This window comes from Panthera pardus, unplaced genomic scaffold (assembly GCF_024362965.1).
Source record: "Panthera pardus isolate Hobbes unplaced genomic scaffold, ASM2436296v1 HiC_scaffold_19, whole genome shotgun sequence".
NCBI classification, from domain to species: domain Eukaryota; kingdom Metazoa; phylum Chordata; class Mammalia; order Carnivora; family Felidae; genus Panthera; species Panthera pardus.
The window spans coordinates 25,319,338-25,332,331 of NW_026526754.1; the positions used below are offsets into that span (position 1 = coordinate 25,319,338).

Here is a 12,994-nt window from a genome sequence, read left to right on the forward strand (position 1 = left end):
CCCTTGGCTCGTGGCCACCTCGCCCCGGGCTCTGCCTGCCTCACGTGGACCCCGTGGTCACATCGGGCCACCTGCGTGTCCAGGGTACCCTCCCTTCTCAAAAGCTTTAACCGCAGGTACAGAGCCCCTCTTGCCACGCGAGGTGACGTATCCATGTTGATTAAGAATCGGACGTTGGGGTCCGTGGCTCAGCCAACCGCACCGGCTCTCCTTCGTTCCGCAGCGGGAGGTCCAGCTGGGGCCTCGTTGTCGGGCCTCCCGTGTGCCCGTCCTTACGGCGTGTTCCTCCCCTGAGGCTCTCGGCCTCTGCCCTTCATCCGTTTGTGTTGTTTCTGAGCCGCGGGGTCCTTGGTGGTGTTGAGTGAACAGAGAGTCTGCAGCTCTGAGATGGCTGAGGCCCCGCCCACTTTCTAGACAGACAGACCCGTCTGGACGGTCGAGCGATGGTCCTGGCATGCACACGCCTCTTCCCTGCGGGGCTCTGACCCAGGCCCTTCCCTTCCTCTCTCTCCGCCCTGCTCCCCCCACCCCTGGCCGCACGGCTGCCCTGAACGGACTCGCTAGAACGGACTTGACGTTTCAGCCCGTCGCGCCGTGCTCAGGTTCATTCCTGTGCTGCCCTGAGGCTCCCTTGGCCTCTTGTGTCACCGTGTTGGGTCCCACTGCTTACCCGTGCTGCCATCGAAGGACATGGTTTCCAGTCCGAGGACATTGTGAGTCAGGCTGCTGAGGACACTCTCGTAAGGCTCTTTCTGTGGACGTGTCTCTCGGCCGTGACCTGCCACGGACACACGAGTGGAAGGGCGCTTACCGCCACCGGCAAGGCGTGCGGGTGGCTCCGTGTCCTCGCGCACATTGGCATCGCGGTCGTGTGGCTCTCAGCCGTTGCAGCGAGAGGGTTGGGTTTGTGCCCGTGTGTGTGTTTTCGCTTCCTTCTGTCGAGGTGTGATGCCCAGATAGTGTGTATTTCGCCGCGTTGAGGTGAGTGTGCGTGTGCGAGGCCCGCCGTCCCTGCCCTGCGAGGCTGGCCGTGCCCCCTTCCGCCCCCCCAACCCCGGACGCGGCCACCTCTTCTGTCGTCCTGCTCTAGGGCAGTTGGTCTCCTGAGCCTCACGAGTGATGGGGGCACAGAGACTGTGTCTCACTGCCGTCCCTGACCGTTCTTGAGATGTGTCTGTTCACGCGACAGTGGCTCATCCCTTCTCTGCTGCTGTCCCTCCCTTCTCCTGTTGGGGGACATTGGGTGCTTTCCACTTCGGCTTTACGAGTAAAGCTGCCAGGACATCGTCATGGAACTTCCTGCAGGGACAGATTTTCCTTTCCTTGGGGTACATACCCCAGGGTAGGACTGCTGGGTCAGGACGTCGTGTGCGTTTGACTTCAGGAGAAACTGCCGAACCGTGGCTTCTGCTCCCTGCTTTTGTCGGCAGTGAGGAGGGCAGCACAGCACAGTTGTCCAGGTTTTTGCATTTCAGCCACCTTCCTGCGTGCACAGCACCACCCTGTTTTCGTTATAAAATTCGTATTTCTCCTGAGCACTTTTTCTTATGTTGTTGGCCATTCAAAATCTCTTTGAGGTGTTTTTTTACTATTGACTTGTAGGTCTTCTTTATACAATCTGGGTAGAAGGCCTTGGTCAGAATTACACGCTATGAACCTTTGCCCAGTCTGGTGTTTCACAAACAGTGTCTTTTTTAACACTGTCTTGTGATACAGACAATTTTTACTTCTGTAACTCTGGTCTGGAAGTGGTGACCGTCGTGGACGTCCTTGACTCACGGTCTCGAGGAAAGCGTTGACGGTTCCCGGTTCAGTGTGATGCCAGCTGCTGGGTTTGTAGATGCCGTTTACCAGCTGAGGACGTCCCTGTCGCGTCCCTGTCTGTGGAAACTTCTTCTCTTAGAGGGGACAGGGTATCACAGGTGTCTTCCCTATTGCGATGATCACACAGCCTCTTCCCCCTTGATTTGCTTATTATCTCTTTCTCCCTTTAGTCTGCTAACAAGGCTAGTTATGCTGATCAAAGGTTTTCACGTTTCTAGCTTCCTAACCTTGCGGCCCGGACTTCCCGTGGTCGGGATGTGCTGTCTTTTTATGTGTTGCTAGGTTTGATTTACTGACGTTCTGTTAAGGCTTTTGCATCTGTGTTGATGAGGAAGGCAGGTCTGTAGCCCTCTGGGGGCGTCCTCACTGGGCGTCTGTGTCGGGGCCGTGCTCCCCTCGGGAAGGGCCTCTCCCCCACCGGGCAGGTTGACGTAAGGCCGCGGCTGTCCCTCCCATGAGGTTTGCTCAAACTCACCACGGCAGCCATCCAGGCCAGACCTCTCCAGGAAGGCTTTTAACGAAGGGTTCCGTTTCTTTAACGGATTCAGGACTTCTAATGGTTCCTGTTTTGTTTCTTGTGTCAGTTTTGGCAAGTTTTTGTGTTTATTTTACTTGTGCTTATTTTCTATTTCTGAGAGAGAGACAGTGTGGCCAGGGGGGTGTGGGGGGGAGGGACAGAGAGAGAAAATCACAAGCAGGCTCCACGCTTAACACAGAGCCCGACATGGGGCTCCATACCACGACCCTGGGATCGTGACCTGAGCCGAAATCAAGAGTCAGGCCCTCAGGGCACCTGAGTGGCTCCGTCGATTAAGCATTTGACTTTGGCTCAGGTCATGATCTCACAGCTTGTGGGTTTGAGCCCCATGTCGGTTTCTGCGCTGACAGCTCAGAGCCTGGAGCCTACTTCAGATTCTATGTCTCCCTCTCTCTCTGCCCCTCCCCTGCTCCCATTCTCTCTCTCTCTCTCTCTCTCTCTCTCTCTCAAAATTAAACAAACAGTAAAAAAAAAAAAAAAGGTCAGGCACTCAACCAACTGAACCACTCGGGTACCCCATTTTTGTTTCCAGAAGAAATTGTGCCTCATTACAATTGTGAAATGCATTGCATGAAGTAGTTCGTGCTTCTCTCCCTGTCCTTCCGGGGTGCCTGGACTCTGAGGTGGTGTCTCCTTTAACTCTGATGTCGGCGGCTGGCGCTTTTGTTCTGTTCTCTCGATCGTTCCTGTGTCCGGGCTCGCGGTCCTGTCAGTCTTTTCTTTCCTCCAATGCACCCGTGCTGCTTTAAACAGTCCGGAGTCCATAACTTGCACAGTGATGACCCGGCCTTCCCTTGTGGGGTGCTCCCCCTGCCCCCCCCCACCCCCGCTGGCTCGTGAGCCTCCCAGCTCGTTTCCCTGAACTGTGTCGCGTCTTTCCTGCGGCTGTCGACGCGTTGTTCACACCATGCAAGTCGCCACCGTAAATGATTCAGGGAGTCTTCATAAATGTGGATTCTCGGGCTTTGTCTCAACCCCTGCTCCCACGCGGTGACCGCCGTCCACCGCCGTCCCCGCGCATTCCCCTTCCTGGACGCTGCACACACGGGGAGTCCTACCGCCCGCAGTGTCTCGTGTCCGGCTTCTGTCACTGCGCACAACGTCGCCGCTCCATCCACGTTGCAGCGCGGGGGTCAGCGGCCCCCGTCGTGCGGCCGCGCGTGCTCCGCTCGCCCCCGAACCGTCCGTCGGGCTCGTGGGAGACTCGTAGTTTTGCCCGGTGGGAGCGGCGCCGCCGTGAACGTTCGCACGCAGACCCTTGTATGGCCCTGTCTCCATTTGCCTTACAGGGATCTGCAGGGACAGGATCGCCACATCGCAGCGCGGGTTTACGTTTTGTGTTTTCCGAAACCGCCAACCTGTTTTCCAGATCCGTTCTTTCCTGCTTTACGTTTTCACCCAAGTGTGCGGGGACCTCGGTTTCTCCACATCCTCACCAGCCTTGTTCTAAGTGACCACTGTCCTCACGGTGGAGGATGTGCAGCGAGATCCCTCGAGGTTCCGATCTGCATTTCCTTGCTGACTAGTCAGGTGGAGCGATGTTTCACGGTTTATTTGCACCCCTGTCTCTTCGGTGAGCCGTCTGTTTAGGTTTTTTGCCCCTTAAATTGGGTTGTTTATCTTACTGAGTCGTAAGCGTTCTTCATATGTTCTGGATGTAAGTCTTTTATCAGATGGATGGTTTGCAAACATTTCCTCCCGGTCTGGCTTGTCTTTTCCTTGCCTTAATGGTATCTTCTGAAACACGTGTTTTGGTGAAATCCGTCGTATCTGGTCATTTCATAGATCACGCTTGTGGTGTGACCGCTGAGAAATCTTTGCCCAACCAAGATCACGAAGATTTTTTTCCAGAAGTTTTGTGGTCTGAGCTCATGCATTTAGGTCTCTGGTTCACTCTGGGTTAATTTTTGTGCGCGGTGAGGGTCTCAGATTCATCCTTTACGGGTACGTGTTCAGTTGTCCTAGCACTGTCCGCTAGGAAGATGACCTCTCCCCGGCTGAAGGGGGGCTCCCTTGCCAACACCCACTTGGCCGTGCGTGGCGGTCTGTTTCCGGGCTCTGGTCGGCCCGTATCTGGGGGTCTGAGCTTGGACCAGAAGCATGCTGCGTTGGCCACCGTTGCTTTAGAGCAGGTGGGGAGTTGAGAGCTGTGAGTCGTCCACGCTTGCTCTCCCTTGTCACAGTTGTTTCGGCTCTGCTGGGTCCTTACCCTCCCACGTGAATGCGGCCGGGGGCCTGGGGCCCCGGGGGACGTGGTGACGCTGCGGCCGGGTGGCAGAGGACCGCCGTCTCGTCAGTGCTGCGACTGCCGGGCCGCCGTTTCCTCGGCCGCCCGTGCGTCGCCCGCGCTGCTCTGTCTCCTGTCCTGTCCCGTCACTTTCAGTGTAGACCTTTGCCACCGGCCTGTGCCCGACTGCTTCTGTCCTTCTGTCCCTTCCTATCCGTGTCTGAGTCTGTCCGGGGAACTCGTGACTTTGGACAGTATGTCTCCTGGTTTTGTGATGGTTCTTTTTTGTATTTCCACATTCCCGATGAGATCCTTGATTTTCTCTTGTTTTGTTCACCTTTTCTTCAAAATTCTGTAGCCTGTTTGTTGTAATCGCTTCCTGTTCCCGGTCTGGTAATTCCAACATCTGGATCTTTGAGGCTCTGCTCAAAGACATTTTTTTTCCTAATTATGGGTCACATCTTCCTGTTGCCTTACATGCTTTGTCACGTGGGGGTGCCCATCATTGTCTGTAAAGGAACAGTATTGTTTCCCCTGAGAGCCCAGTCAAGGGGCAGCGTGTGAGGTGCCGGGCCCTCGAATGCCGTGGGCCGAGGTCCGCATGTGTCCGGGGCACCGGGGGCCCAGTGCCGTGAGCTCTGCGCCACCCCCACCCCCCCATGACCGGGGCTGACGTGGCAGCGCCGTCGGGGGGGGGGAGCCGCGGAGGGAGTGTGCTGCCCCAGCTGCCTCCAGGGCTAGGCGACACGTGAAGCGCTTTGTACGAAAGCAAGAAGCTTCTGTTGCCGAGTGACACAGAATGCACGTGCCTTCCTGATGAGCCGGGACGGTGGCGCATTCACCACCTCTGTTGGCGCCAGGCCCTGTGCTGACCCGGGGCTCACCGGTGCCCCTCGGGAGGGCGTGAGGTGCCCCGCCGCTGCTGACGCCGGGCCGACGCCGGAGCCGCGCCCCCTCTCGCGACTTGCTGTGCCCCACAGGTCACCCTGTAGCGGACACCAGTGTCGCTGGCACAGCGGGTCCACGGAGTGGCCAGAGGCTGTGTCACCCCGTGAAAGTGACGGGAGCCGCTTACGGGCCCCTCAGAGCCGAAGGAAAGGAGCGGTCTCCACGAAGAAAACTGTTCTGGAAGCAGATGGCACGCGTCTGAGCGTGTGTGTGTGTGTGTGTGTGTGTGTGTGTGTGTGTGTGGTTTCTCACGTTTTTGCCGTATCCCTCCTTTTTCCTTTTGAGGTTTGGGAAAAGCTCTTAAGTTCTGAAGCTCCACGAATTAACGTATTTATGGCGGTGCCTACAATATATGCCAAGTTGATGGATTATTATGACAAACATTTCACTCAGCCTCACGTCCAGGATTTTGTACGTGCGGTCTGTGAGGAGAAAATTAGGTAAGTGAAAACAGTCCCCTCTCCTACCCAGAAAGTCTGAAAGGTCACACATACAACTTACTTCCAGTAAAACAGTTCCAGGTTTTAGGAGGCAGCGCTTTCCCTCTCCTGTAAAGTCTACATCTAGCCATTTGTATTTTCCGCACGTCCGTCCGTATCGTATCTCGCTGCGTGTCTGTCCAGCTGCATCTGTCTCTCTGCCGGCCTGTCTGTCTGTCTGGTGGTCCGGTCTGAAGGAAGAGGGCTGCCCCATCCACTCTGACCCCTCGTCAGCATGGCTCCTCGCAGCCCCCCATCGTCTCTCTCGGCCGTGGTCCTCTAGCTCTGGCCCCTGAGCGCCCCCCCCTCCGGAGCGCCCCCACCCCCGCCCTCCCACATCCCTGGACAAACACGCTTCCTGACAGAGACACGCAGGATCTTCTGGGCCCTTCGGCGGCGTGAGGCTTCTTCCGCTCTGTCTCGTGCACCTGCAGACACCGCGCACTTCTCCCTGCTTGTCGCTGCAGTGGGCGTCCTGAGAGTCCGTGAGTTTTCACAGGACCGGCAGACACACGTCACCCGAGTGTGGCTCCATGAGGCCAGCACAGCCACTCATCGGAACACCGAGTGAGCCGCTGCGCGAGCCTGACCTTGAAATCTGTGCGCGTGTCCCTGTGGCTTCCACCCCGCTCCACGCCCCTGGTTCCCGCTTCTTAGGAGGAGCACAGGAGGGTCGTCCACTGTGCTTCCTGGAGAGAATTCCGGATCATCCGAGCCAATATCCGACATGGCCGTGATTCTGCCCCCTCCCCCATTGCTTTGCTCCCCATCCGGTGTTGCCTGCCTCCCGCCTCCCCAGCCCCCTCACGAGGCATCTGGCCCCCAGGACAAGAGCGGCGTCAGTCGTACATGTTCCCCAGACCTAAAGAGCCAAGGGCAAGCGTGGGATCAGAGAGAGGAAACCAGGGTGATTTCCGAGAGGCAGAGGCCCCAAGGCCTCACCGGCTTGGGCTCGTGGTGGGGCGGGTCCTCGTGAGCTCACCTCGTGAACTAGAAACAGAACCAGCTGGGTGGTGGGGACAGGAGTGCCTGGGGGCTGCCTGAGCGACTGTCCCCCCCCGTGAGCCAGCCGGCTACAGCAGTGCCCACCCGTGGGCCGTGTGCTTCCGGCGGCCTCTCGCCCTCTGACCTGGAAGCAGTTTCTCCCAAACCAAAGCCTTACTACCTCTGCTGAGGTTTGGGCTGGTTCATAAATAGCGTATTGCTTGCAAAGAATGCCTTCAAAGGCCCTAAAGTTATTTTTTTACCTCGATTACCCATTCCTTTGGAAGACTCGTCTGCACCCTAAGATACACCCAACAAATTCATTTCAAAAAACAGACTTAGAATTTAGCCCGCAACTCCCGCTCGCGTCCTGAACCGTAGGGCAGTGGCGGCGAGTGAAGAGCTGTGTGTGTCCACTTGCGGTCCCTAAGACTGTCCCCTTCGTGCTGGCAGGTTGATGGTTTCGGGGTCCGCTGCCCTGCCCCTGCCTGTGCTGGAGAAGTGGCAAAGGGTCACCGGCCACACTTTGCTGGAGCGGTATGGGATGACGGAGATCGGCATGGCCCTGTCCAACCCCCTGACCACGGCTCGCACGCCAGGTACCCACCAGCCGCGTCCTCTCCCTCCCTGCGCCCCGAGCCCTCGGGGGGCGGGGGGGGCCAGTCTGGGGAGCGCGCTGCCCTGCTGGGCCGGAGAACTCTCTTGGGGTGTTGGCCAGGTGGCTGGGGCCCGTCCCCCTGCCACTTCCGCGCAGACCAGGCTTGCCGCTGGCCAGAGCGTCCCATCCAGGAACCACGCAGGGTATAGGGGCAGGGGTGAGGGAGCCCTCTATCTGTCTGGATGACCGTTCCTAAGTCCAGCCCTTTCTCCGGCGCCCCACTCCGACTTCAGCTCAGACTTTCACGTCCCGGGTCCTTAGCAAGGAGTCCACAGCGGAGCCCAAGCCCGGGAAGTGAATGTGCCCCGTTTCTGTTCTCAGCTCCCTCCCCGTCCTCACAAGGCACCCCCTCCATGGTGTCCACAACACGAAAGGGATCCCATTTAGAAATAAGACCAAACACTTCTGTGTCTGTGATTATATCCACACGTGCATGTATCTCGCACGTACGATAAAACTCACCGTGTCCACGTTCAGTCTGTGAGTCTTGGAAACACACCTAACCATGTAGCCCCCATCACACTCGAGACACAGAAACGTCCGATGCCGCAGACCCTCTCCTTGTGCGTGCTCGGCACCCCACCCCCCCACCCCAGGCCAGGCAGGCATGCACCTCGTCTCTGTGCTTTTTCTGGAATGTCCTACAGGACGTGGCCTTTTGGGTCCCTTCGCGGGGTGTGGCATCCACATGGACACATGTCCTTTCCCACGCCGAGCGGACTTCCACGGGGCAGACCAGCCGCTGTTTGCTACCGCTTCGCCAGCCGAAGGACGCTGGGCTGTGTCTGGTTTGGGCCAGTTACCAGTAGGGCTGCCATAAACGTCCGTGTGCAGGTGCCGTGCGAACATATGCCTCGTGGGAGAGTCTCCAGAGGGGGGTCGTGGGGTCCGAAGGCAGATGAGCACTTGACTGCCTGAGAAGATGCCACACCGTGTCCAGAGCGGCTCCTGGCGCTGGGGCGCTCTTACCCATTGACAGACCAGGACCCCGAGGCTGGGGGGGCGGCAGGGTTGCACACCCGCTGTGCCACGGAGCAGGTGTTCGTGCCATTGCACTAGGACACCCGCTTTGTCGGGAGTGCAGCAGCACGGCCCGGTTTGGAGGCAGAGAGAGGGGCACAGAGATGCACAGAGAGCCTTCTGGGCCTTAATTATAAGAGCAGACACAAGGCCAAGAGCCAAGACCAGGAGCCAGGACCGGATGGAGTGCACGAGGGAGGCCCCGCGTGGGGCTCACCGCAGATGGGGTGGGGGGGGGTGGGGGGGCAGGGTCCTCAGGTGAGCATGGAGAGCAGCCGCCCTGGACAGAGGTCACACAAGCGTGCCCAGCTGACCTGGCCGTTTCCGGCCCCCCTCTGCGGAAGGGGGATCCCAAAGGTTCTGAAACCCAAGATTTATTGGGCAGAAATTCTGGAATCTTCAGTCACGGCTGCAGCTCTCCTCCAGGCCTCAGGGGCCTCGTCGCTCGTCTTACCTTTGAATCAAATACCTGTGACCTTTTTCTGTAACGCAGGCCTCCAGCAGGCGGGTGCGATCCTGTTTGCTTTGGAAAAAAGTAAAGTGGCGTCGTTTCTGGAGAAACCAGGTTGACAGGGCGTCCTGGGCACCTTCCGGTCTTGTCTGCGCGTCTTGATGCCTGGGCTGGGCTCGCGTCACACTCGGGGACCCCCGTACCTGCTCCCGGCTCGGGGTCGCCCCGGGCCGGCCCTCCCTCTCTGCTGCCTGTGTGGCCTCCGAGTGTGGCGCTCTCCGTGGGTCCGGGGACCGCCAGGATCCGTTTTTGCAGGTTCTCACACCCCGACGTGGGCGCCCAGGGCGAGGCCAGCCTTGCAAGAGGCTTGTTTGCTGAGAGTCAGGCTCCGGGTCGGGTCTTCCGGTTGTTCCTTCTCCGTGGCCCTCACGGTACCACGAAGCGAGATGAATAATTCACGGCCAGGCGCCGCTGGGCCTCATCACACTCTAATTGGCGGTGGAGATCAGAGGCGCCAGCGGCTCCTGCAGCGGGCTCGGGGGAGCGCTGAGGGCAGCTCCAGCCTTACCAGCCTGTCCCCCTTCTCTCGGGACGGCCGCGGACTGGCCGCCCTCCCCAGACTCCGGACGGAGCCACGGGCCAGTTGCGGTTACCTGGGGAGAGCTGACGACCGACCGACCGTTTTAAAGACCAACCGTTTTAAAGACTGCGTTTTATGACTGTGCCTGGGGGCGGGGCGGGGATGCTAGGAGGGGGCGGAGCCGACCCCGCGGGTGCGGGCTGGTGGCTGCCTGTGGTCCGCCCGGCCAGCTGGGGTGGGACAGACACGGTTCAGACTCCATTGCTGACCCCTCCCCCCCGCCCCGAACTGCGTCTTCTCTGTGTGGACCTCACCCTGCGGGACGTCAGGCCTCTGAAACCAGGGTCGTCCCTGCCTGGAGGTTTTAGCTGTATTGTCATGTCTGCGACGCTGTAATGAATCAAGATTCCGTTGGCTCGTCCGAATCAAGATTCCGTTGGCTCGTCCGTTACAAATCTCAACGGCTGGCAGCACTCGCCGTTCAGAGGGAGAAAAGAGCAGAGAGGGGCAGGGGGAGCCGAGGAGGACGGCTTTCTCCTTTTAAAAAATGTTCCAAGGAGAAACCAGTGGATTGAAAGCTGGGGAGGAGGACGGGGGGGGGGGGGGGGGGCGCTGGCGTTTCTCAGAGAGGAGGACGACCCCCTTCTGGTAAGAAGCGCGTGTCCGGTCGGTGCTCCCATACGGTGCTGGCGGGTGGTGCCGTGGAGGGCACGGGGCACAGAGACCGCTCCTCCCGGGCGCCTTTTCCACCTGCTGCCCGAGTCCTGCCCTCTGTGGTACGGTGGTGCCAGAAAGCGCCGTGTTTGCCGAGTTCTGTGAGCCGCCGGCCCGTCAACCTCTCTAGGCCGGGAGGCCCAGGAAAGGACAGTCTACGCAACAGAGTTAAACTTGTCACTGCCACGGTCTAAGGGAAAGGGGCCATTTAGTCTAGAAAAGGCGACCTCGAGGTCCCCTGGCAAGTGCGTCTAGACTGCGTGTGGTCTCCACTGCGCCCAGGGGATGCCAAGCCCGGCGCCGGGAAGAGGGGGCCGGAGGGGCTGGGTTCAGAGGCTGCTTCTTGTGTCTACCCGTGTCTCACACTGGGGAGGAGACTCCCTCGCTTCCCGTGTGGCGTCTCGAGAGTCCTGTTGCCTGCGCGGCCGCGGGCTCCATGCACGTGCGCCGCTAGCAGGACTGGGGAGGACCCGCGTCTCAGGTCCTCGTAGGAGTGTCCGGAACGGGCAGACCCGCCGAGGCAGCCGCTGCACGGTTGTGGGGGTGGGGGAGAACGCGTGACCGCTGACGCCTCTGGTTTCTGCCCGGTGACAGCAAGTTCTGGAGCCACGTGGCGGTTACGGTTGCCCCACGTCACGCGCGTGCACAAGGCCACTGAGTTGTGCGCTTCGTGACGAGTGATTGTATCTTGTACCGATTTAACTTTGATTTTTAAAATCTTTGGAAGCAAAACAAGAACGCGAAGGGCCAGAGGGGACCTGGTCCGGATGCGCCCCGCCAATCAGGGACACCGCCCTGGCCTCGCCCCCCAGGACCTCAGATGCAGAGACGGGCGGGCCGCGAGGATAGTACAGCGTCATTCTGGCAAAACGAGGCCAGGATCCCAGAATCCTGTGCGGACGTAGAGTTTCAGAGTTGGCCTCCCGGGTGTCTGTCCCGTGACAGTCCCTCACTGATTCCAGTGGACGCGAGTCCTCACAGACGCTGAGCGTTTGGTCTCGGGACCTCCGCCACAACGGTCCTTCACGGGGGGGCAGGCCGCTGCCCCCGTGCTCCGGAACACACCGAGCAAACCATGGGTGCCTAATAAATGAAGCAGAAAGCGGGTGACAGGCTTCCCTGCCTGCTTCGTCCCTCCTGGGCCTTCTGCACACAGGTGCCCTGTGGTGACCCCGGGGACAGGCCACCGGCGCCTGTGCCCTTCCAGCAGAACTAGGTGCCGGAGGGGGAGGTGGTGGCAGCCCCAGCCTTCGGCCCGGGTGTCGAGCGCCTCCCTAAGGTGACTGGGTCCCCTCCGCTCTGGCGTCTACTGTCTTCTGTGCAGGACGTCCAGGCGTGCAGCCCTCTCCTTCTCTGTCTTTGCAGGTTCCGTGGGGACCCCGCTGCCAGGTGTGGAGGTGCGCATTGTCTCAGAAAACCCCAAGAAGGACGGCTATCCCTACGTGCTCCACGCGGAAGGAAATGAGAAGGAGACAAAGGTGGGCCACTGCTCGGTGCTCAGCTGGTGGCACACGGGTGTCCCCCGGCCAGGACCGCCCAGCAGGCCAGAGGTTGGAGGTCTCTTCCTTGGGGCCCCGACACAGGTTCAGGCTGGTGTTTCCCGAGGGCCCCCACCGGTGTTTCCGGGCACCATGCCCCATGGACGGTGTGCAGAGCAGGGCCAAGGCCCAGCTGGGCCCCGACCTCCAGACTCTGCCCGCCTCCTCAGGCACTGACCCTCCATCCACTGTGGGTCGTGACAGCCTCTGGACAGCCCTTGTTAAAACGGGTTGTTGGAGGCAGCCTCTGGTTAAAAGCGCCGTGCTGGCGGGGCCCTGTCTCCACTCAGTAAACCCAGGCTGGGTGCGGCCGGTTCCTTGCGAGGCCACCACGGGCAGCTCACGGAGCCCCGAGGACGAAGGCTGCCGCCAACCTCTGGAATCAGTGGTGGCTTGGCTGTTACTCTAGGTTGACCAGGGTGAGGAAGGGGATACTACTTACTGTCTTATTTCAGTGAAGTTTCTAGTAGCTGCAAATCTGATCGTCGGTGAGTAGAAACCCCAGGAAAGTTGAGGGTTGGTGGGACTGGAACCTTGATGTAAAAGGAAATCGCCTTCTCTATAGCCGAAGCCCATGCTAGACGTCCGTGTGACTGATCTCTACTGGACCCACGTGTCAGCTTCTGTCCCCGGAGAGGTGGCTCCCGGCTCCGTACCTGTGCCAGGCCTTGCCCTGTGACCTTGTCCCGTGGCCTCAGTTTCCGTGTGTGGAGTGAGAGGTCGAGGAGACGGTCAAGCAAGCGGGTGGAGCTGGTGGTTTCGGTGTAGTGGTACGAACGTGTTCACAGTGAAGAAGTAGGTGTTCCGTTTAGCCGAGAAGACCCCGCCCCTGGGCCCCCGTGGGGAGGGTCAGCCCTCGGCACGTCGCCCGGCTCCCAGTCGCGGCGTTCCCGGGGCCTGTGCAGCCTGACGGTCCTTGCCGCCTCTCTGGCCAGAACCCAGCACCGGGAATGAGGCGTGAGTGGCCGGGGGGCAGGGGGCGCCAGGGTCTCTGCGCCGCACAGGGGAGCCCTGGGCAAGACAGGAGCAGGGA

At 59.7% G+C, this 12,994-nt stretch overlaps 1 protein-coding gene across 5 annotated transcripts in view; it reads left to right on the top strand.

The window, feature by feature from the left end:
* Positions 1 to 12,994, top strand: part of ACSF3 (acyl-CoA synthetase family member 3) — a 53,525-nt gene that overhangs the window by 8,158 nt on the left and 32,373 nt on the right. For all 5 annotated transcript variants that reach the window (XM_053906773.1, XM_053906772.1, XM_053906771.1 and 2 more), the window contains exons 4-6: positions 5,823 to 5,977; positions 7,454 to 7,599; positions 11,789 to 11,901. In XM_053906773.1, coding sequence (XP_053762748.1) covers positions 5,823 to 5,977; positions 7,454 to 7,599; positions 11,789 to 11,901 — 414 coding nt within the window. The remainder of the gene's footprint in view (positions 1 to 5,822; positions 5,978 to 7,453; positions 7,600 to 11,788; positions 11,902 to 12,994) is intronic.